The following is a 25,370-nucleotide window of genomic DNA, read 5'->3' on the forward strand; positions in this document are numbered from 1 at the left end:
ACGCTTTGATTTGATCCACAGTCTCCCCATTTTGCATAAGTGACTTGTGCTCAGTTTCTACAATGAACCGATTATTACCATTATTGTTTAGTACGCAAAGAAGGAATCAAGTTAAATCTTCTCATCCCATCTGAAGACTTTTTCGGAACAAAATCATTTTTTTCAAATCAGAACGTCTATTTTAATTAATTATTGAGATGGATATATTTTTATTTTCTACCGACTTTTAGCTTCGACGATTCTTGTTTACTTTTTGAGAAAGTACTTCCTTTGTCGTGGAAAATTTAGCATTTTTTTACCGCGCACTACTTTTTATTGCCTTCTCGATTTGTTTTGTTGAGAGAGAGGACAAAATTAACTATTTTTAAAGTAAAATAAAGTTCCGGTTGTATTTTATCAGCACAAACCTCTTTCCCCTCAAATATTAATTTTGTTTATTCTCTTGAAATCTGACTATCGAAAACTGTGCTAGTTACAGCGTCAAAAATATCATAAAAAGAGCCACACTTGTTTTTGGAGAGGCAGGAGGTGATTCAAAGTTTGCATTAAGTACGCTAGTATGCTTACAATAACGTCATTGCGATTTTCAAAATGCCAGCATTTCCGTCGAAAATTTGAAATTGAGATGATTTACAATAAGAAATCCTCGCAAGGTAAAGTTTCCGAGGTTTGAGAAGACACTCCAGGATTTGTCGTTCATAGAAATGAAATGTGGCAGCAGAGTGGATTTGTTAATTTTATGATGTATTGATAAACCTTCCTACCGCGATAATCTAAGTCGATAACTATGACTCGATCTTCCGAAAACGAATTATACGAGTATATGCATAGTTTTATACTCTCTTTAATGCTAGGATCAAGCCCTTTGATTCGATTAGTAGAAATCGCTTATATTGATCTGGGCAGCTTTTTCCAATTATGAGCGTGATCTTGTCTCTACGGTTGCAATTTGGTTGGTGGCCGGTCAATTGCTTCAGTTTCATTGCTCGGCTGTTGATTTTACAGGTTTTTTGCACAGATTATTTTCCTTCACTGATGAACTAGTTAAGTAAATCAGTGACATTGAAATAAGCAAGTATGTTTTTCAATTGACAATTGGGCCAATTGTAATGTTGCCACGTGCGTATATGTATTTACTTTGTCGCGATTTGGAAATTTAATTTTAAGGGAGAAGGTAAAGCGAATTAACAACCCATTATACGTCCGTCAAAAGTTCGGAAAATATTTACTCTCAAAAGTTAGTCTGTGTAAAGCATTGAGTTGTATCTTTGTCATTTAAATGCGGAGAATTGAACAGTGAACCATTGGAACGCATGAATTATTTTCTTCCTGATCTTAATTTTTTTTTACGGTAGTTAGCAGGAAAAGTTGGCAGGGGGAAGCCATACAAAATTCTACAGCTGGCCCTTGCATAAAAAGAAAATTGTATACATCTAAATGACCGAGGAAAAAAAGCCCTTTCATTTTATTGTGAGAAACTAATTGCAAAGCAGACTGCTTCAAACGATGGTTTATCGAAAGGGAAAAGCCGAAACACCCGCATTAAAACATCAGTGGACAAAATAAGCCCACAAGTGAGTCTGAGAATAGAATCCGGGTCACAGTGGTGGAGTACGAATTCTCTCATCAAAGCACCAACCCTGCACTCTCGCAACAATTAGAAAAAAATGTAAACATAAACAATTACACCTCGCAAACCTACGAGACACGAGACAACTTCCACTGATATCCTCATCGCCGACTTCAGATATCTCTTCAATTCCTCATGTTCTTTGTCGTTGTATACGGTTTACCTCTTGCATAATAGATAGAGATTTCGTGATAAACAATGAATATTTGGGTCTTTGAATTGTAACGTTTTAATAAGCTTTAAGCTATACTCAACCTGGTTGCAAAATGAACCTTAAGTTAAAACGAACGTTTCCCACTTATTAATAAAGGAAGATTAGATTTATGCACCTTCAGTGCTTTCCTTGATCATATTTTCAGGCAGGGAAGCCCTCAAAATTTGCATCCAAGCCCTCATCAAAAAAGGGCACACAAACGAAAAAACTAAAGAACCTCAATTGGAACTATAAATTATTCATAAACACGAGCAGGTTAGAATTACGTGTCTCTTTGGATACGTCGATGCTCTGTACATTGTTCTTGGGACAATAATTCATGCTCGTTTTGGAGGGATAACGAGTGTGTGAATAACAGCTTTATAGGTGACTCCTTTTCAGTTAACTTTCATAAAAAAAAGCACTTAGATGTTTCAACCAGAACGACGTAGTTGTTTCGAGCGTGTCGCTATCGGATTTTAACATTTAAGATGTCCAACATGAATATTATTCATCTCATTTGAGAGCAAACGTATTTCCGGCTACCGAAGGTAATTGTTACTTTTCGGCGAAGAGAACCGAAACCAAGAATACGAAATACGATTTTTTACGCATCAACTCCGTCTGGTATTAGCTTTTCTTTAATACAAACCAACATTTTCCTATGACACTCGAATTTTGTTTTGCAGTTAATAAGTGAACTTATTATATGGCTCTGTCTCACGAGGAATGGGAACTACAAAATTCACGAATTTGATTGCCTAAAATTGATATTGACCGCGGTCTAGATTTTCCCAACTACACCGGCATCTAGACCGGTACTGTTTTGCGGTGAAAAGATGCAAACTAAAATGCAAAAATATTGAGTATTTTCTTCTACCAATATTTATTTATGGAAGTGCCAAAAAGCATGATGACAAAAGAGAGGATGACGAGCAAACTTTGACAGAATTAAGTTCAGCTCATCGCCACTCATCGCCGTTCGCAAGCAAAATGTCAGTTAGTACAACCAGTTACATTAAACGAATTAAATTGTTCTTGTTTGCCATATAATAAATATCTTATTAACCGAGCTTAGTCAGGCTGTATGGGAGAATCTTGACCTCTGTCGTGTGTACAGACCTCACTGCGTTCGGTCTGTACTCACGACCTCGGTCAAGATTCTCCTATACAGACCTCCTGCTCGGTTAATAAGAGCTAAGTAAAATTGCTAAAAGGTATTAATTTTTATACAACTGTGTTTTGCTTCAGACATAATAATTTATGCAATGATGACGTATTACTTGCTAGGGTCATGAGTCCTAAAAAGAGGAAATGAAGTCATGAAAAAAGTCAGAAGCCTACAACTCTAATTCTTCGGCCATCACAGCTTAAGATAAAATCCTTTTTTCCTTACAAAGATCACTTGAATCAACCTCGTTCCCAGGGGCTCTCTTCTCTGCCTCCAGACCCTGGGAACGAGGTTGCACTTGAATCGCTCTCAAATGTCAAAAGTAATATGAAAGCAAGATTCTGGGACTGTGACGATTTCTTCGTTACATGACGTACGTTACATTACGTACGATTACATGACAGACAAACTGAAGGCTCTAACAAGTAAAGATCACTATTCAGCTATCGCCGACCACATCACAACGACTGGACGCAACATCAAATGGGACAAGTTTGTTATTGCATCGGAAAAAACATATTATCTTTGTAAAAGAAAAGAGACATCGTATATCCAGGAGCTAAAGCCCTGTATGAATTCAAACGTTAGCAGTGAGAAGTTGTTACTATATTAGTAACAATCAACAAGTGTCAATGCTTTCTTGCTGCAGTATTTTAAGATCGTTAATACAGTGCCCAGATCTGTGAGATATTTCGTGTGACTTACATGATGTAAAATATTATGGATAGTTGACCGGAAGAGTAAATTAGAACGGTAAATAGCAGAGCGTGCGGATATTCGATATTCAATATGTCCACTGAATTCTACGACTCGCGACGAGGATGCTTTTTACGGTGTAAATAACGTTTGTGACAGAAAATGAATTTGAGAGAATTGGATATTGGAGGAATTCGGCCATTTGATGTCAATAGTGATCCGAGTAGTGTGGGCACTGAGTGCAATTGCAAGCGATGGCTTCGTAGTTTCAATTGTACGCGGGGGGTTCCAATGAGTTACGGCGTAAACGTCTGGAAAAAGGCCAGACACTCACACTTCAAAAGTCACAAGAAATTTCCCGGAATTTTGAGGCAGTCAAAAGGTCAACCTAGAGTGTGAGTCTGCCAAGTGGATCAGTAAATCGGAATGGTCGAGATAATGCGCTGCAATGTGCAATGAGAGGCGAGTGTTATTGGTGTGGTAGGCGTGGTCATTTTGCCAGAGATCCCCAGTGTCCGGCCAGGGGAAAAACGTTCTCCAAATATTCTCAACGGGGGCAGTTTGCAAATTTAAGCAAAACCAAATTTACAGAAGTTTCGAGTAGATCCCGGGTTCGGTATACATGCAGACTCAAGATTGTCAGGAGGAAGAAGATGAGTATGTCTTTGCAGTCAATGATGATGTTCAAGGAGGAAGGAAGATCACAGTATACAGTGGGGGTATCCCAGTGAAAATGATTATTGATTCCGGAGCAGGTGCAAATGTCATTATTTTAGCATTGTGGGAACTATTGAAGAAGCAACATATTGCGTGTCACGAAAGGGTGCAAAGAAGCTGCATGTTTATGGTGCAGTTACACCTCTTGAAGTCATAGGAACGTTTATAGCAGATCTGACAGTAGGCAGCAAATGTGTTTCAGCTGAATTTACCGTTATCACAGGGCGAAAAGAACCACTACTAGGAAGAGAATCAGCCATTGAGCTTTCAAGGCCCGTTGAATCTTGTGGCAGATTACAGTGAGATAACCAGAAGATACAAGGATATATTTACAGGAATAGGAAAGATCAAGGACTTTCAACTGAAACTTCATATCAATCAGCAGATCCAGTTGCGCAACCTTTGAGGCGGCCTGCATCCAGTTTAAAGGAAACGATTGAGTGAAAACGTGACGCATAATTAAAGGTAGATATCATTGAGAAGGTTGATGGCTTAACTCCGTGGGCTTTTGTGGTTGTACCTAAGCCAAATGGTGATGTAAGGTTATGTATGGGCCTGTGAGAAGTTTCATGTGTATCTTTATGGGTTAGATTTTGAGCTGTGGACGGACCACAAACCTTTGGAGTTCATTTACTCAGCGCAGTCTAGGCCCTCGGCGAGAATTGAGCGATGGGTCCTGCAGTTACAACCATATTCATTCTCTGCGAAGTATTTGTTAGGGTCAACGAACATTGAAGATGCGTTGTCACGCCTCACGAAGACTGAACAACCACAGCCTAGGAATGTAGCAGAAGAATACATCAGATTCGTAGCCAACACAGCAGTGCCACGAGCGATGAGTACAGAAGAAATAGAAGATGAGTATGCAGTAGATAAATTGAAGCTATGATCCTCGCAGTTATGGACACAATTTTAACAATGAACGTCGTTGAAGTCCTGAATTTTTCAGGCTTCTCTACGCAATTCTTAAAATTAGAGCTTTACTTGATTTCATATCCGCAGTTCAGTATATGATTCATTTCATATATCGTTTCGTTCATTGAATTGAAGTATGTATGACAGATTATTGAGACAGGAAATTGGGAGAATCCCACATGCGCAAAGTACAAACCAATCCGAAATTTGTAATTCGGGGAACCAGAATTGTTGTACATAACAGGCGGCGTACAAAACCAATTGAATTAGCCCATGAAGGACACCAAGGGATGGCCAGAATGAAGCAAAGCTTGCGGATAGAGGTCTGGTGGCCAGGTTCTGATAAGGAAGCTGAAGCATTTTGCAGAATATGCCATGGGTGTCAAGTTGTGAGTGGACCGAGCAATCCCGATCCTCTTCACCTGAGTGACTGAATTGCCTCAAAGACCTTGGCAAGACATTTCAATTGATTTCATGGGTTCAGTGCCATCAGGAGACTATGACTATAGCCTAGAGAGAATTTTTTCGACCCATGGTTTGTCTTACAAGTGACGATGGTCCTCATTTTGTGGTAGAGTCTTTTCAAACATTTTTAAAGGACAATGGCATGAAGCACGGAAAGATAACTCTATTGTGGCCCCAGGCAAATAGGGAGATTGAGCGCCAGAACCCGTCTCTCCTTAAGCGAATGCAAATTGCCCAAGTTGAAAGAGAAGATTGGAGGAAAGCAGTACAATCTTATTTAGTTGCTTAGCGGAACACTCTCGGCCCCATCCCAGCACAGGTGCGTGACCAGCAGGGGTAATATTCAGTTAGAAAACTGCGTACAAGACTTCCAGAGTTGAGGGAGGCTGCCAAACTGGATGAATAAGTAAGATATCGAGACAGAGACAAAAGGGTCAATATGAAAGAATATGCTGACAAAACCCGCAATGACAGTGAATAAACAAGTGGACCACCCCTTTTGAGAGTCAACCTTATGAACTGACTGACAAGTGTGGCAAGAGTAGCATGAAGGAACCCAGTATAAGAGGAATAGTACACACGTGAAGCTCTACTAAGAAAGAGATGAACAATTAAGTATTGCTTCGCAAGAAGAGCAACCAGTACTTCAAGGGACGGCAGTTGAAGATCGCCCTGCTGATCAGAAAGATACGCGACAAGGGGAGGAAGACTGTCCCGAGCTGGGTATGGAGGATACCATACTTGTGAAGTCTCCACGACCGGTCTTTTATTATATCTATATATCTTGTTTTATATTGAACATTGATTCTTTTTGGGACTTATAGGTATATAGGTATAAGCTATTCGCATAATCTGATTCATCTGGTTCAATCTGTGCACTGAATTCTACACTTACTTTCAAATCAACATGATTACTTCGAGTCCGTGACAGAGCTATTGTTGAAAAGAACAAAGAACACCCGAGCTCTCGTTCTCTTGATCAGCGGTCGGGAATGAGAGACAAATCCCTAAAAAAAAGATCATGTTTGACTGGGTGTTGAAAAACGGTTTGATTTCGCTTAAAATGTAATAGTCAAATACGTACCGGCGGCAACATTTCCTAAATTGACACTATATTCTATAAAGCCTCATACTGAGCTTCCTTTTGTAAGAGTTTAGATTTCCCTAACCTTTTGAGAGCGTAGTCCAATGCGTTATGGAAGTGCTCTACTTTAGCGGAAGAAACCTCATTTCTTAAAGTTTGAATTTCCACGTGTGGTCTAAAGACTTTTCACGCCATCGTAAATATTCAATCGGAACCAGAGTTTTCCGGTGCGGGTTTTGGATTATTCCAGAGCCTCTTGTACCCTTTCCGCTGAACAAGGGTAACGGAGGATCTGGGTACTGGATTGAACAAAGAAGTGAAGAATAATTCTTAATTAGGGTCCCTCCGTTGGGAGGATGACAAGTAGTTAATTAATATTCCAGTAAGCAATGATAGTTTTTGACCATACAACAAGTGCGCAATTCGTAGTGGTTTATCATTGCATTCACTGTATACTATATAATGTGCAACTCAGTAGTTTTAATTCGCCGTAAAATCTTTCTATGGATTTGTGATGTCTGTTGTTAGAAAAGTTCTAAAAAGTAGATAAATGTAAACCTTCGAGACACCTATTTTCAGACTGGCAAATGACTTATGGGATGCCATACCCAGAGACAATTTTATACATTTGTGAGAAGCTTAAATATTTACGCCTGAGATCTGAGGAATCCCAATTCAATATCGCCAGCCATTCCGTAAACGCCTTCTCTGTACTACAAATTAGTCCGGCTACGGCATCCTTCGTGAGGATATAAATTAAAGGCATGGATCTCTTGTAAAAGATATATATCCCACAACAAAACCTGAGTTCAGCTTAAGCTGTCCCAAAACCGACCGGATTACAAGGCACAAAAGTTCTTATCAGACCCAAAAGCTTGTCATCCTTGGCCCAATTGGTAATAATGTAGCTTCAGTATTTGTTGTAATACAGGTTGTCTCTCACATGCTTTTGGATTTTATTGTTACTTTTATGGCAGTTCTGTCGACTCAAACAAAAACCTGAGGGCAATACCTGTGAAAGGCATCGACCAACCGGCTCGAAGGGGTTAGTTGATGTCCGTAGTAGAGTCTTTATTCTACAGCACATGGCAGATGGCAAAACTTCATTGCTATCAAGAAATGTTGCAGTGAAGTGAGCAAAGAAGCTTGAAATGAAAATCCTAGACTACGGCCAGTCTCTTTTTCACCGCTGAGTTAGTCGAGCGCTTGGAGAATACAGGCAGGAGAAAGAAATGGCCGCGCGAAATCTGGATTCTAGTCGGTCACGTGCACAATTGTTTAATAAATATTTCCCCCTGATCCGTCACGTAGCCTTTCGTGGTCTAGTGGTGAGAGAGTCAATGTCCGCGCTGTTGTCCCGGCTTTTGTGGACGCCAGCTGTCAAATCACCGCTAAATATCCCCGGTCAAACAGACATTTTGTTGATTTCCCCTCCCCCCGGGGCAAAATAGCCGTTAAATACGCACTGTGGTGTTAAAGTGGTACTATGATCAAATTTTTACCCCTTGATTTTTTGAGTATATCACATAGAATTCCATGAAAGAACAAAAACGCTATTTACCATTTGCAAATATCTTCATTAGTTCCGGAGATGGCTAAAATGGCTAAATTATGCAAATGAGATGACTGATGACGTCATACACTCAACTCAATATTATATTGAGTATATAAATAGGGCTACCTTGGCCAATTTGCAGCACAGACCATTGAAACTTGCTAGTCTAATAGTTCTACAGGAAACACACCTATGGCTATAAAAAAATTCTGTTCCCATAGCAACTCACTCCTTTTCAGTCCCCACCCACTTGATTTCAATATGTTAGTGATTTTCAGCTTGAAAAATGTTAAATAAGGCCACAAACTCGAGCTAACATATTTATATGCTTGCTGGATCATGCATATGAAGTGCTGTTAGCAAATATCAAAATGGAACGCCAAAGCTGGCCAGAAATGCTTTTAATATGGGGGAGGTCTGGAACCCAGTATGATGCCATGGTAACAGAACTGTTAAGCTCATATTGTGGAGAACATTTAGTAGAATCTTACCGCAAAAAATCAAACATTTCTGATACAAATTGGCTGAGATATTTCTTTTCATCATATTAGGACAAATGGGGTTGAGTGTATGACGTCATCACTTGGCTAGTTTGCATATTTTAAAAACTCGAATATCTCTGGAAAGACAAGAGATATTTGAAAAAAGTAAACAGCATTTCTCTTCTCACGCAGACTACGTGTTTATGTTTCAAAATGGCTTAGATAGGAAAGATGCGATTTTCGTCATAGTACCACTTTAAGTTCTTTTGATTGGGTTAGTATTTTCATGCTAAAGTAAGAGAAGAAAATGGTCAGCTCCAAACTTGCACAGAGGAGAATGAGGCTATCCAGCGCTGGTCATGCTCAACGCCATCCTGAGCTCATCCTTCACCTCCTTGTACTTTGATCATGAGAGTCCACGCATGGACACAGGAGCAGAGAGAGACCGAGATTAACCTTTGTTGACAGCCTACGATTAGACACAGGGTTGAAACGGGAGACGAAGGAGATAGCAGTGACGATGGCTGACAGAGACCTTTGGAGTTCACTTGTCCATGACTCCCGGGAATATTACCCGCCCTTAAATAACTATTACAGTAACGGGAAATAGTATTCATTAGGCGGTTTTGACGTTACGTCATCACCTACATGCTGGTGGACGAGAACAAAAGATCTCTCATTGGTTGCGGTCACTCTTGAGAGAACAACAGAGTAACACTAGTGTTTACACTACTCAAGTGTCAACTCTCTGGTGTTTTGAATCTTTAATGTGACTCACCAGTTTCCACGAATAGTACACCTCGTAATACACTATAAATGCTGCGACAGAACTTTCTAGATGCTCAGAGTAAAAGTATAAAAGCAGACTCGTAAGTAATAGAAATGACTCTCTCCTTATTTCCCCGAGGGCTCACCCTTGTGGCAGGCTGTGATTGAACTTATCATTATGGATGCTATACTGTAAGGAAGCTATAATCAACTGAGATAACTATGGTAGAGCTGTAACCTTTGACCTTGCTATACCCAGAAAAAATCAAAGAAAGAGACGATAGCCATAAAGGGAAGGAGGCAAAGAACTCAAAGTTCATTCTGAAGACCTCCGTAGGAGTTTGTGTACACAGTAAAATCCAGCGAGTGGAAAGAATCCAGTAAATCAACAAAGGCCAGCATTGTTGTCTCTAGTTGGTGGAACTTGGAGTTCAAAGTTCATCAAAATCAGTACCTGCATGGCCCTGAAAGAGAGTAAGCCTGCTTTACGAACTGCTAGTAAATTAACTTAATCTTTAACCTAAGTGATTGTAACAGTGTACAACTAATTATTAATAAATAAGAGTTAAAAGGGGTAACTGCTCGTGGTCACACTTTTGTTGCGTGCCTTATTTCGTTCATCTCTTGGTTATCATCCAGCGCGTATCACTGGGAGAACACTGATTAATAGAACTTGATGTAACACTAGTGTTAATAGACCATATTCGTATCCTCAGTATTGGACTGGAACTAACTTGCAATGGAGACTAATGAGGGGGAATCTTTTCAAATGCAAATACATTTTAATATATTCCCCGCATTAGCCTCCATTGCGAGCTAGTTCCAGTCCAATACTGAGAATACGAATACGGTCTATTCCCTAATGCGACTGCAGCCTCTGGTGTTTAGAATCTCACAGGGAACACTGAACAATAGAAGTTGATTTAACACTGGTGTTAGCTCCCTAATGCGACCGCAACGATTATTATAATAGACCCTGTTGTTCGTTCACCAGCAATTGTACATTGCAGTATCGTTATCTGTGTCTCTAGAGATTGGATGCAAACCACCGATAGTATTATTTCTGGATCGTAAATCATAGTATTCAATAAAAAGTTTTAGATAGTTGTCCTTGTTAGGGCTCCCTAATAACTATTTTTATATTATTGATGCATTGATGCATGCAAATAATAGTGCAAAACAAATAGGATTTTTAACGATAAAATGATAAATGAAATCATATATTCATTCCTCACGGGAACATTCGAACCCACAAATGACCATCTCCCAACGTCAGTGGCTTCATAGCTCAGTTGCTTAGAGTGTCGCACCGGTATCGCGAGGTCACGGGTTCAAACCCCGTTAAAATCCTAAATTTTTTCAGGCTTCTCTACGCAATTGCAAAAATTGCGTTCATAACTGCGAGGATCATAGCTTCACGTAAATAGGATTTTTGCCATTGTTCAAATCTCAAGCGCACAGATTACAATAAGTTAATCTCGTGTTAGATGGGCTGATTTCTCCAATTAATCGGTCACTGAACATGTTGTATGCAACTCCTCTCTCTTTGACAACACGTGAATGCTTTATGTTCAATAACAGAAAAGTTATTATCATATATATTTTCCCGGATTCACGACTGCTTAACCCCTCTTTTTTTGAGTAGTTGATTTGTTTCTTGCGGGTCGATAAAACTTCCTGCTGTCCTAAAATGAGCTCTCTTAATTTTTTTAAACCATCAAAGATCGTCCAGTGCTCACCATACGTCAGAAGAGAGACAACACGAATTAATCAAGGAGAACTTTTTTGGCAAACGAGGGAAATGGTTGTGCGCATGCGTGATGTGTTGGCCACACCGGGATGGTTTTATGGTGCGTTTACCTTGCTTTCAATGATTTTTTTTAAAAGAAAGACACCTGATTGGTCAGTTGTAATGACGTGGTGAAATTTAAGACTTGGCAGCTTTGCTGTTTTGAATAATCTGACAAAATGGCCTCTGTGGTGGGTATCACCTTTGCGGCCAAATTTCAAAACTTTGACGTTGAATACAATGGGAAAAGTTCTCTTGACTGCATATTGTGAAAAAGGCTGTAGAAAAACACATACAGGTAGTCAAGATAACAAGAATCGTACTCAACGGCAGGCATTGGTCATGTTTAAACTTTTATTCCCAATCAGCAGAATATTTATTACAATCAAAAGATGCCCCAATAAAGCAAAGTGGCCATTATCCACATTAATGTATACGTAATTCTACATATAAGTGATTTATGTCCCTTTAAAGAGCTTTTGCTGGACTGAAGATTATATTTCGTTATCTAAGCTTGAGGTTTAGGAAATTCCTCTACAAAGATCCGGGACACTGAATTATAACCTGTGTAGGCATCAGCATTTCCATATCCACGACAATTGCCGACCCAGAATCCCACGCGCACCCTTCCCTTGTGAATGTTGTTGCAGTGCCCTTCAATATGGCGGACGCGATGAGGATCTTGAGATTTTGCCCCACCTAAGAACACAATACCGTCAATAGGGAGGGGAGCCGAGCATTCAGCACCGTTGAAAGTGAAGTACCAGCGTTTACAGCATTTCGTGCAGCCTGCAACTCGAAAACCACCAGTCCAGGCCACATGAAGAGCTGTATCAGAGAAGTTCTTGGTGAACATGCAATCCTGTGTAATAAAAATCACCATATGTTAAATGTATGAGCTGTCGTAAAAGTAGACAAAACTTGAGCTTCCAGAAGTCGCTAATAAATTACTATACTATTATTATCATTATCATTATCATTATCATTATCACTATTATTATCGTTATCATTATCATTATCATTATCATTACCATCATAATTATTATTATTAGTAGTAGTAGTAATAGTAGTAGTAGTAGTAGTAGTAGTAGCTGCACTAATTTAATTATGCAAAACAATGCTAAAAAAGGAAATTTATTACCTAGAGGAATAAATGATTTTATGCGCCTGGCAATGCTGGTTAATTTTTTACTGACTAGGATCAGTTTACATACGGGACTCTAATTTAGGACATACATAAGTGGCATAGGAAAATTTCAGTACTCTTTTTCTTCAGCTCCACGAAGGAAACGTTTTTTCTGTTCCCGTCTTCCACTTGACAATCGATTGTGGCTACGGAAGGATTTGGAAGCTGAGAAAAAGATAAGTAAGACTGTGTACTATAATTGTGCCGAAGGGAATTGGTTGCGTGCATTTTCAAAACCGCTGGCGATCAACGATGGCTTCTCAACCACGCGCTCTTGTCTTAGGGCTTTCATTCGTGCGACGAGTACTTGAGTTTATTGACCTCCGTCAAGCAAACGATAGCTACCGTCGCGACCTTAACTTATCTGAAGTCTGCGAAGTCGAGATTTTTGGTATTGGGGGTCGCACGGTCGATAAGATGATTCGATTTGATCTTGAATTCATTAAGAGGAACGCCCCCAATGTCGTGGTTCTGGAGCTCGGCTCGAATGATATTTGCGACAGTCATTGCGATGCGGACACGGTTGTGCTTTCCATAGTCGCTTTTACTGAATTGCTGATCAAGGGTCTATCGGTACGATTTGGTGTGGTTTGCCAAATACTCCCAAGAATGCACACCCCCTTCGATGGCTATAATGCGCGGGTCCAAAAGGTCAACACGCTGCTCCGAGAAGCACTTCAAAATCCGCTAAGTTTTGGCGGCATCGTGGCCTTGCTAATCCCGCTAGGAACGTCTATGCCAGTGATGGCATTCATTTAAATGATTTTGGAAACGAAGCTCTGTATAGGAGCTATAGGGGAGCCATTCTATGTGCATTCTCCCAATTTCACTAAAAGGCCCGAGTCAACATGCAAGTTTCTTACACTTTGCGGTGAGTGACAGAAAATTTTTGTGGTGACTTGATATTAGTCATACTTTTCATTTCAGTTCATGCAACTCCCCTACTTCCCTCGGCCACCCTAGCATATGAGCACCCTGAGACTCGCCTTGTAATTCTTTGCATTTTTATGACGGGTGTGATTGTTTATAATCAACCAACTTTAAGGATTGGTTGGGGGCCAGGCTGGTCAGCGTGGGTCATGGAATTCTTGCAGCCAGAGCAATGCTCTGCGCCATTCATGACCAGGTTGTGCTGTTGCATCATCTGGTATGCCTATTACAATGCCTTTAGTTGTAATAGTAAGCTTCTTCAGTGTTATACACTGTAGTAGTAGCCTGAGCCCTCTTCCTTCCAATCATGGATATATTAGAATATCCTGTGCGATTATGGCTATTTGCTTCGATAGCTTTGTACTTAATTTGTACATGTTATGCTATCAAGCGGGTCTCGTGATGTTGTTGCTCGTTGACAGGTTATAATTTTTCAGGGTGGCAGTGTTTGGGGAGGGACTAACGGGTGTCAGCAACTTGCGATTTCATTTGCCTCCCACTTTTTCTTTACAATCTGTTCTCTGTGATTACCCGCAGAATGTCTTCCAAACGGACTAGTTGTCAGGCAAGAGCAGCAAAACGACGGAGACCTGCAGGTGTGTTAGCTCCTCATCCGTCTTCATTACAGCCCTCCTCCTCTGCAACTAGAGACCCCAGTCCTGCCCCAGCCGGCCCAAGCGGATCCTCATCAGCCAGCCGAGACGATAATGCCATTCCTAGCCCAAGTGGACTCGGACAACTATCCCCAGAAGTTCTTCATGCCATAACTACGGCCGTTACCCAGGCTTTGCAGTCTTCATCTTCCTCGGGTCCTACTATACAGTTTATCCCTGACCCAGCAAATCCTGCGCCACAGGGTGTGCACCATGCCACAGATCAGCAGAGCCCCTCCTTAGGAGCCACAGTGCAAGGGTCAGTTAATGCAGTGGTTCAGAGTGTCATCGGCCTTCAAGATCCACAGGGATCCCAGAGTAAGAACACTTTCTTATCAGCAGCTATTCCTTTAAGTCATAGGGTGCCTGATAAACTAAAAAACCAACTATGGGCCAATGAATTTATAGATTTTGCACTGCTGCTCCACAATAGTGTTACCAATCCCGCCGAGGAGCAGTTTACTGTCAAACTAGACACCTCTCAAGAGTGCCAGCAGTCTTTAGTTTTGGTACCAAGCACTAAAAAGCATCCCTTACACACAATTGACCAATGGATGTCAGCATTCCAAATATTTGTTTCCATTTATGCAGAGCGTGTCCCTCAGGACACACCTGCTTTAATGAAGTATGGTTCTATAGTAAAGGAACTAGCAACACTGGGGGCTAATTGGAAGTTTTACGATAAGAATTTTAGGAAACTTAGGGAGTCGCAAGGGGTGCCATGGAACCAAGTTCATTCCGAATTGTGGCTGAGGTCCCATTCCTTTCGCGCCAAACCAAATACCCAGCCACGGAAATCCAAGATCGACAGCCCCTTCATTCCCAAAGGTTGCTGCTGGAAATTCCATAGAAGCCTTCATTGCCCCGGGTGCTCTTTTAAGCACCATTGTTTTCGATGTGGGCAATCACACCCCATTGCCAAATGTCCCCCGCCAAAACCTCGTCCGGGTCAAAGGACAAAGCCAAGCCTTCCCCCTGTCCGGAGCACTCCCAACACCAGTCAAAGTTGAGAGGCTGGCCTATTATCTAGAAGGATACAATGAACAACTTAATGAGGAACTAATTTCAGGTTTTTTGCACGGTTTTCGTTTACATTTTCATGGACCACAAATTGGCCATGTTTCCACTAATGTTCTTTCTGCAGCACAGCATCCAGAAATTGTTGATAGTAAGCTAGCCAAGGAGGTGCTTGCAGGCAGAGTTCGAGGCCCATTTAAACATCCCCCATTCGATAATTTCCCCCTTGGGGGTTATTCCTAAAAAACAGCCAGGTGAATATAGAATGATCCATCATCTCTCTTTTCCACATGGTGGCTCAGTCAATGATTTCATTCCTTCTGAGTTCTGTTCAGTCCACTATGCTTCCGTTGATGATGCGGTACGGATCATCAAGAAGTTAGGAAAAGGTTGTACTTTGGCTAAGACTGATGTTCGGAGTGCTTTCCGCATAATCCCGGTACACCCTAAGGAACACCATTTATTAGGGATGAAATTAAATGGAGGGGCGAATTCTATGTTGATTGCTGTTTACCTATGGGGCTAGCAAGTTCATGCAGAAGTTTTGAGAAGCTTAGCACTGCAATGGAATGGGTGGCTCGGAACAAATTCGATATACCATATATTATACACATATTGGACGATTTCCTGATTGCTGCAGAGTCCCCTAGCAAATGCAGGACTAGCCTTCAAAACTTCTTGCACTTCTATGAGGATTTAGGGGTCCCCATGGCACCTGAAAAAACTGAGGGCCCTACCCAGGTATTGTCATTTGCAGGCATAGAATTAGATTGTAACAGGAAAGAAGCCAGACTTCCGATGGAAAAACTTGCCAAATGTTTATCCGCAATAGGTCACTTGCAAAGTAAGAAAAAGGTGACCTTGAAAGAGCTCCAATCCATTATTGGCCTTTTGAACTTTGCTTGTTCAGGGTTAATTCCAGGCAGGGTCATCCTGCGCAGGCTGATTAATCTTACCATAGGCATAAAAAAGCCCTATCATTTTATCCGCTTGAATACAGAAGTTCAAAAGGACTTACGAATTTGGCAAACCTTTTTGGCCTCTTTCAATGGTAAGTCCTTTTTCCTTGAGGAAGGCTGGTCTTCATCTTACGGCTTGTGTTTTTATACCGATGCTGAACAATCTAAGGGTTACGGTCTCATTTTGGTAAACAGTGGGCATATGGCAGGTGGCCAGAGTCCTGGACAGAATACAGTATTAGCTTTCTTGAGTTTTTTCCCATTGTCACTGACACTCGGCATCTGGTCTCACGAGTTGAAAAACAAGCGAGTGCTTTTCTTCACTGATAATGAAAGCATTGTTTATGTTATTAACAAACAAACAACGAAAGATCCTAAATTGCTCAGGCTGCCGCGCGCACTATGTTTAGAGAACAACATTCTCTTTCGGGCACGCCATATTCGGGGCACAAAGAACATCCTTGCTGATCACCTCTCTCGTTTGCAGATAGAGAGATTCAAAGTTCTGGCACCCGGTATGAACCCACTGCCAACACCACTGCCAACTCACCTTCTACCGGAGAACTGGGACACACATTAATGCTGTTGCTAGGAGCAAGTTTGAGTACTACTTCATTAAATACTTACCGCAGGCCATGGCAGATATTTCGCCAATTTTGCTCAGAAAGGTTACACATTCAGGGCCCAATTTTCCCGATCTCGACTGAGCACTTGGCGCTTTTTATAGCATTTCTTGCGGAACAAAAGTATGCTGCTTCAACAGTTTTAACCTACATTTCAGCTTTAAGCTTTCCCCATCGCTTGGTGTCCCTCCCTGACGCTACAAAAAGGGATATGATTCAACTAGCACTGCGGGGCTATAGTAAAATGAATCCTTCGCATGACACTCGCCTCCCAATCTCACTGCCTCTCCTTGAAAAAATCGTTTCGGCTTGTGACCACACGCAGTCATCGATGTATAGTAAGAAAATGACACAAGCTATGTAGGCTATGGACTTCTTTGCTGCCCTGAGGGTGGGTGAAATCACACGTAAGCCTACACATTCTAAGGGGAATGTAATTTTACTCAATCAAATTGTTTTCATGAAGACTAGGGAGGGCGTGGTCAGTGCAATCAAGATCACTTTAAGGAATTATAAACATAGCCACCCTGCTGTTCCGGTAGACATTTTTCTCTATCGGGAGAAACCAGTGTTCCCTGTTTCGACAATGCTTGCATATTTAAGGCTCGGGGGTACCACTCCGGCCCCCCTTTTTTGTTGGCAAGATGCTTCGCCAGTTTCTCGCACTTTTTTCACTAAGGCATTATCAGACGCACTTCGTTATTGCAACCTCAACGTAGATGGTTAAGTCTCACAGTTTTCGCATTGGAGCAGCTTACTGGGCAGCAGCCAAGGGCATGTCGGATGCACAGATTAGAGCTTTCGGTAGATGGAAATCCAATGCCTTCTTGCGTTACGTTAGGAATCCTTCCTTAGGGTCAGAGTCTTCGTTACCAGCGGCTGCCTATCATATGCTCACAACGGTTACCCTTTCTACTTTACACCTATTTACCCGTGGGCACAGCCTTTGAGCAGGGGCCAACTTTCTGTGCCCTCGGGTACTTCCTTATTTTCAAGATTACTATTATTATTATTTTTCCCTCAGTGCAACCAGGTGTTTTGAGCAGGGGCCAATTCTCCTGGCATAGGGTTTTTTAACACTCATATATTATACAGTTGTAAGCGCTTTTAATGTTCAAGTTGGGCCATAAATGTGCCTTATAGGCAAATCAGGTTTTCATTTTCAGAACGGTCACGTGGCTGTTGTTAAAGTATCATATTGTTTTACACTTTTTTCACGTTTTGCATTGGGTGAGCAGGGGCCACCCAGCTGCAGGCTCCTTGTTAAGTTTTCGCTGCATTCATATTGTTCATTGCTTTAGCTTCGGGTGGGGCTGCCCTTTCTTTGGCTCGAAAGGGCTTTGGCGGGGTTGCCCTCACCTTTGCTGGAAATAAATTCGGGTTTCAGATTTCATTTAATTTGGTTTAGTTGTTATGAAATAAACGGCCATGAAGGTGGCCAAAATATGGCAAATCATGTCTCAATTTTTATAGCTACCTCCAGCAAACAGAGCTCAGCCAAAGCAATGTGTTCTAGAATGGTTAGGTTAAGCGAGCCAGAGGCATAAAAATTGTATTCCGGAAAAGGTAAAAATAAGAGATCATTAAATGAACATTGAAGTGTAAATTTAAGTAAGACATAGCCGGCTAGATTCAAGCTAGTTAAAAGAATTTTACCTCGAATTGGCCTTTTTTCTGCGGTAAATACTCAATTCTATGATCTATCCAATTTTTTTTTCTTCTCTGTTATCAAAAACAATCTGTTGCTCACCTTAATCAGGCCATCATCTTTGTCATCGTTAATGTTTTTCCAGGCGCACTCCTTCCAGTTCTTAAAAGCCATCACACCTGGAGCTCCACTTGCACCACTCTCTCCTCGCTCTCCTTTTTGGCCGGGAGGGCCCTGGACACCGCGTTCTCCCTTTGCGCCATCCTTTCCATTCGCACCAGCAGGACCCACTACCCCACGAGGTCCCTGGGGTCCAGCCTTACCGGGTTGTCCTTGGTCTCCTTTGGCCCCTTCACGACCATCTCTTCCGTCACGGCCTGGTAACCCAGGTGACCCAGGCTTTCCATGCATTCCAGGAATGCCTCCATAGAAAAGGGAAGCAGGCTGTTCGTTTAAAAGAAAAACAAAAAGAAAGAAATAAATTCCCTGATTATTCACAGTTAAGGCTAAATCTAATTTCTAATCATGCAAAACGAGTGACACCTCCTCTTCAAACTTACTGACAACCCACGCCCCACAGCGTCCCTTTCACCCGCCCCTCCCCATGGAAAACCTCTTTTGTTTTGAGGTGACTCGTTAATTTTTATCAATGTATCCCTAATTGAGAAAACAAGTTATTTAGTTTGGTATACTGAACCAGCGGTTTACTTTTTGCTCACCGCATTGTTGGGTTGTTGGCTGCTCTTGTTGTTCGCTGCAGCAAAGTAACTCAGGATCGCAAACACAAGTGAAAACACCAAGGCCAGGGTTGAATTACTTCGAAAATGAACCATTTCGTTTTGCTGGGATCTGTAACGAACACAATAAAGTAACAAAAATTAGTAACTTTTTTCCACGAAATAGGTGAGAACCTTAATAAGTTAAAATTAAATGCAAAGCTTTTGCTTTTTATTTAGATATTTCCACACCCCAGCGCGCAGTGTTAATTAACTCCGCTTTTTGTTTCGCTAAACATTAAGGCAAAAAATAATCGGTTGTCTATCAAAACACGGAATAGTTGCATCTGGATTTTTTCCCTTAGTTAGTTATCTCCGCCATTTATAATTCCAGAAATTTGCGCTTTTTTTAATTAACCGAGCTACTGGTATAATCTCTTACTTCTGAGACAATGCGATCAAATTTTTTTACATAAAAAGAGAAAAATACTGGCGTACATTAGATGAACTTGTTTGACCAAAGTTTTCATCTAAATTGATCTGCCAGAACAATATCTACAGAAATGTTTAGCTTCGTCTTTCTCCCAGCCGAGAAAAAGACGCTAAAAACCTCATTACTTTTACCGCCGTGGAATGAGAAAATGGGGGAGAAGACCATACCTGAATTCGAAAAGGAAACTCGCTATCTGTTTGTTCAAGTTCCTGCGTAACAATTCCAAAGTCAGGAGTTGATAACAATATTCGTTGGAGAACGAATTTTATAATCTGTTCTGTTGACTTATCTTGTCACTTTTTCAAGTCCGCTAAGCCATTAGTTGATAGAATATTAATAGTTATCCGTTACCATCAACGGAATTGTTTCAGCTGTCAAACAAAATGTTAAATTTCATTCCTGTTTCTTTTGTTTGCATAATATAGCTAAAGAATATTCCCCCTTCCTGTAATCATTTATCTCACTTTACTCACTAACTGCAATAAAGTTACGACTACTTGCTTTCCCCTGTTACTAACAATATAGACCTCGAATTTAGTTAGTACATATACGACTGAGATATGTATTCGATTCTTCATGCATTCTCATCGATTGAGACATAGTCGCATACTATATGGGTAAAAGTGGGGAAACTGGTATACACGAGAAATCTTAGTTTGATTTAACCAATGGCAACTTGATTATTTTAGCTCTCAGAAATTGATGGTATCCTCTTCCCGTCCAACTATTAATTTCCTACCTTGAATTTGTTAGCTGATCTTTTAGTGCGAAAAATTGCAAAAATAAACCTACCGTGAAACGTACTAAGTTTCTCTTACCGAGAGCTAAATTGGCAAATCACTGACCCACGTCTTCAATAAGTGACTGATGTCAGAAACGACTGTATTTTCCCTCCTGCGAATCGTTTAGAAACAATTTCAGGTAGGAATCTCCAATGTTTTTGGCAAGGAAAATTCTCGACAGTTTGGTCGCTACTGAACGAATATTTATATCTCAGCGTCTTGTTGAATGCACAGCATACTGAATTTATAAGTACAGCCTTGAAGTGCTCGCTCTAGATTCGTATGCCTTCACTTTCATTGCTCCGAAAGAGATTTGAAATGTTACAGAGAAATCAATAATTTTAATGACCATATCCGATCTAAAAAGGTGGCATCTAATAACTTCTCATATTGGCCGCTTTACCTCGTCAGTTGACAAACGAGTCGAGGCAGTTAAGTAAACGAGATACCAAATTAGCGGTCATTAACTAGTGCTAATGAACTTGAGATCACTCACCGTCTATCTGTTTCTCTTACTCTTGTTTTTGGACAGTCTAATCCGCGTCCTCAGACCTGGACAGTGCTACATTCTTTTCAAATTTGTAAATTTCACGATCGCTTTGTAATCTTCACACATTTTTTTTCGGAATTTAATTTGTATCACCTTTCATTTCGCTTTCACCCATTCAAGGCTGTAGGTCCTGGCAGTCGAAAGCTGGTGGTTCCTTTTTAACCAGAGAACGTTTTATTATTATGTTTAATTAAGTTTGCTGTTAACAAAAAACCGACTAGTCGATAAGGTTGGACTGTTTAAAGAGTATTCGACAATGCCGGATTTGTGTCGCCGTATAAGTTTTAAAATTAGAAATTTTCATATATTCACGGTCATCTTAAGGTACTACCGTTGGAATTGTTTGTTCTTCAAGTGCCAAACGAGGTGCACGTTCTTTTCTTATGTTGCTTTAACACTACTTTAATACGAGTTAAGAGGAAATTTATCTCATTTAATTGTTTAATTTAATATCTTTGGTATAACTGAAGCGCTCTGGAAAAATCGGTGACACTAGTTCTAATTGCATTTCTGACATTTCGTGAACATTTGACGATACTGTAATGGTTGAGAGCACGGTTTGAGAACAGATCAGTGGAAAATTTTTAGCGAGACACAGGAAAGAAAAGCCTGAGGATGCTGATAATGATACGAAAAATCTACGACTCAGATACGGGTTGTTTAGCAGTTGAAAATCAGGGAAATTAATAAACAGTGAAACTCCCACCACAACTAGTTTTTCTGTAATTGAATGTAGGGCATTCACCAGTTGCCAAAGGGAGATGAAGACTTGCACACAAAATGTTCTGTGACCGAGGGATTGGAGGAACACTCACCCCTTCCATGGCCCGGCTTTTTCGTCGCAGTTTTTTAGTAATTCTTATGGGAAAACTGAACTTGGGATAAACTTGAATATTGAAATCTTTGCTCTTGAGATTTGCTCATGATGGCACAACTCGAACGCTTTTCTTGTTTTGCGCTGTTTTGTGAATGCATTAATGATAACTGATCAGGAGATCTAGAACGTTTTTCTCACATCATGTTTTTTATGTTGGTCCCTTTTCCGATAGACAACATATAGAATACAAGTGGTAAAAATGACGTAAAGTCAAAGCTATAAACACTTTCCTTCCCATTTTACTATCAATTCGGATTCAGAGCAGCTGATGATGTAATTATTAAATACGACCCTTGTGTTATAGACAGAGCGCTCACATTCCCCCAGTATACGTATGTCTTGAGTGCGATTTTTGTGTGCGTTGAGTTTCAAGTTCCAGTCGTCTACTCATGATCGCACGAGGTTGTTCTTCCGCTTAAAAATAATACTGAGTTCATATGATCCGCTTTGATTTGATCCACAGTTTCCCCATTTTGCATAAGTGACTTGTGCTCAGTTTCTACAATGAACCGATTATTACCATTATTGTTCAGGACGCAAAGAAGGAATCAAGTTAAATCTTCTCATCCCATTTGAAGACTTTTTCGGAACAAAATCATCTTTTCAAATCAGAACGTCTATTTTAATTAATGAATGAGATGGATATATTTTTATTTTCTACCGACTTTTAGCTTCGACGATTCTTGTATACTTTTTGAGAAAGTACTTCCTTTGTCGTGGAAAATTTCGCATTTTTTTACCGCGCACCACTTTTTATTGCCTTCTCGATTTGTTTTGTTGAGAGAGAGGAAAAAATTAACTATTTTTAAAGTAAAATAAAGATCCTGTTGTATTTTATCAGCACAAATCTCTTTCCCCTCAAATATTAATTTTGTTTATTCTCTTGAAATCTGACTATCGAAAGCTGTGCTAGTTACAGCGTCAAAAATATCATAAAAAGAGCCACACTTGTCTTTGGAGAGGCAGGAGGTGATTCAAAGTTTGCATTAAGTACGCTAGTATGCTTACAATAACGTCATTGCGATTTTCAAAATGAATCAGTGTTTCCGTCGAAAATTTGAAATTGAGATGATTTACAATAAGAAATCCTCGCAGGATAAAGTTTCCGAGATTTGAGAAGACACTCAAGGATTTGTCGTTCATAGAAATGAAATGTGGCAGCAGAGTGGATTTTATGGTGTGTTGATAAACCTTCCTACCGCGATAATCTGAGCCGTTAACCAACTATGACTCGATCTTCCGAAAACGAATTATGCGGGTATATGCATAGTTTTATACTCTCTGTAATGCTAGGATCAAGCCCTTTGATTCGATCATTAGAAATCGCTTATATTGATCTGCGTTTTCACCTAGCGGCTCTTTCCAATGATTGGCGTGATCTTGTCTCTCGGGTTGCAATTTGGTTTGTGGCCGGTCAATTGCTTAAGTTTCATTGCTCGCCTGTTGATTTTACAGGTTTTGTGCATCCATTATCTTTCTTTACTGATGAATTAAGTAAATGACATATGTCTTGGGCAGAAAAGCGGTTTTTGTTGAATACATTTATCTCATGTTGCTACGTACGTATATCTATTTACTTTGTAGTGATTTGGAAATTTAATTTTAAGGCAGAAGGTAAAGCGAATTAACAACCCATTATCCGTCAGTCAAAAGTTCGGAAAAATATTTACTCTCAAAAGTTAGGCTATGTAAAGTATGTTTGTCACTCAAATGCGGATAATTGCACAGTGAACCATTGGAACGCAAGAATTTTTCTTCTTGTTCTTAATTTCTTTTACGACACTTACAAGGTCTATGATGGGGGGAAGCCATACAAAATTCTACAGCCTTGCCCTTGTATTAAAAAAAATGTCTACAGCTAAACTGACCGAGGACAAAACCTTTTTTAATTGCGGAAATGTGAGAAAATTAATTGCAAAGCAGACTGCCTCAAACGATGGTAAATCGAAAGGGAAAAGCCCCGAAATACCCGCATTAAAATATGAGTGGACAAACTAAGCCCCCATGTGAGTCTGAGAATGGAACCCGAGTCACAGTGGTCGAGAACGAATTCTCTCATCAAAGCACCAACCCTGCACTCCCGTAACAATTGGAAAAAGAAAAGTAAACATAAAGTTAACACGAACCTGACTGAACTACATCTCCCAAATCTATTAGACACGAGACAACTTCCACTGATACCAAACTGAGATGCGAAGCTTCATCGCCGACTTCAGATATCTCTTCCATTCCTTTTGTTCTTTGTCGTTGTACATCGTCTACTTCTTGCATAATTCTTGCGAAGGTCGAGTCGATGGAGATTTCGTAATAAACAATGAATATTTGGGTCTTTGAATCGTAACGTTTTAAGCCATAGTCAACCTGGTTGAAAATGTCCCTTAACTTGTCAATAATGAATATTTCGTTTTCAATTTGAAGACGCATTCGCGTTTTACACCTTCAGTTCTTTTCTTGATCATATTTTCATCCAGGGAAACCTTCAAAATTGGCATCCAAGGCCTCCAAAAAGGGCACAAAAGCGAGAAAACTAAAGAACTTCAATTGGAACTAAAAATTATTCATAAACACGAGCAGGTTAGAATTTCGTGCCTCTTTGGATACGTCGAAGGACCATTTATACTCGTTATAGAGTGATAAAGACTGTGTGAATAGCAGTTCTGTAGGTGTCTCCTTTTCAGTTAACTTTCATTAAAAAAAGCGCTAAGATGTTTCAATCAGAAAGACGTATAGTTTTTTCGAGCGTGTCGCAATCGGATTTTAACATTTTAAGATGTCCAACATGAATATCAGTTCATTCTCATTTGTGAGCGAACGTATTTCCGCCTGCCGAAGGTAATTGCTACTTTTCGGCGAAGAGAATCAAAACCAAGAATGTGAAATACCCTTCGTTGTTTTCTATTTTAGACGTATTTAGTGGTAACGAAAAGACGGTGAAACCCGCGACGGAAAATTTTACGAGCGGCGAAGAGTACTTATCACAATTCTTCTCGCGGCATGGCGACACACTCGCACGCGTGCAATTCCCGCCAATATTGCTGTACTCTCTCGTCAATGCTGCCCATCCACCGAGGATCATCCACAAAGAAAGCGCGCCAACTCAGTGTGGAATTAGCTTTTTTAAATACAAGCCAAAATTTCATTGTTTTGCAGTTGACAAGTAAACGTAAAATTGCGAAAAGCTATTAATTCATACAACTTTGTTTTGACTCAGACGTAACAATTTATGCAATGATGACGTATTACTTGCTAGGGTCTTAAGTCCTAAAAAGAGAATATGAAGTCATGAAAAAAGTCAAAAGCCTACAACTCTCATTCTTCGTCCATGGTAACTTAAGATAAAATCACTTTTTCATCACAAAGACCACTTGTATGAATTATCGCTCTCAAATGTCAAAAGTCATATAGAAAGCAAGCTTCTGGGACTGTGACTATTTCTACATTGCAAAGACTAAACGAAGATTAAATGACAGA

General features: G+C 40.3%; 1 protein-coding gene across 1 annotated transcript in view; it reads right to left on the reverse strand.

The window, feature by feature from the left end:
- The window catches only part of LOC137971877 (collagen alpha-1(I) chain-like), a 30,547-nt gene extending 5,485 nt beyond the window's left edge, over positions 1-25,062 (reverse strand). The window contains exons 1-6 of the mRNA XM_068818623.1: positions 24,026-25,062; positions 19,201-19,330; positions 18,584-18,925; positions 11,980-12,327; positions 11,668-11,743; positions 5,042-5,183 (exon numbers count right to left, since the gene is read on the reverse strand). Of these exons, the coding sequence (XP_068674724.1) occupies positions 5,042-5,183; positions 11,668-11,743; positions 11,980-12,327; positions 18,584-18,925; positions 19,201-19,314 (1,022 nt within the window). The 5' untranslated portion in view covers positions 19,315-19,330; positions 24,026-25,062. The remainder of the gene's footprint in view (positions 1-5,041; positions 5,184-11,667; positions 11,744-11,979; positions 12,328-18,583; positions 18,926-19,200; positions 19,331-24,025) is intronic.
- Positions 25,063-25,370: the final 308 nt, after the last annotated feature.

Source organism: Montipora foliosa, chromosome 9, assembly GCF_036669935.1.
Source record: "Montipora foliosa isolate CH-2021 chromosome 9, ASM3666993v2, whole genome shotgun sequence".
NCBI classification, from domain to species: Eukaryota; Metazoa; Cnidaria; class Anthozoa; order Scleractinia; family Acroporidae; genus Montipora; species Montipora foliosa.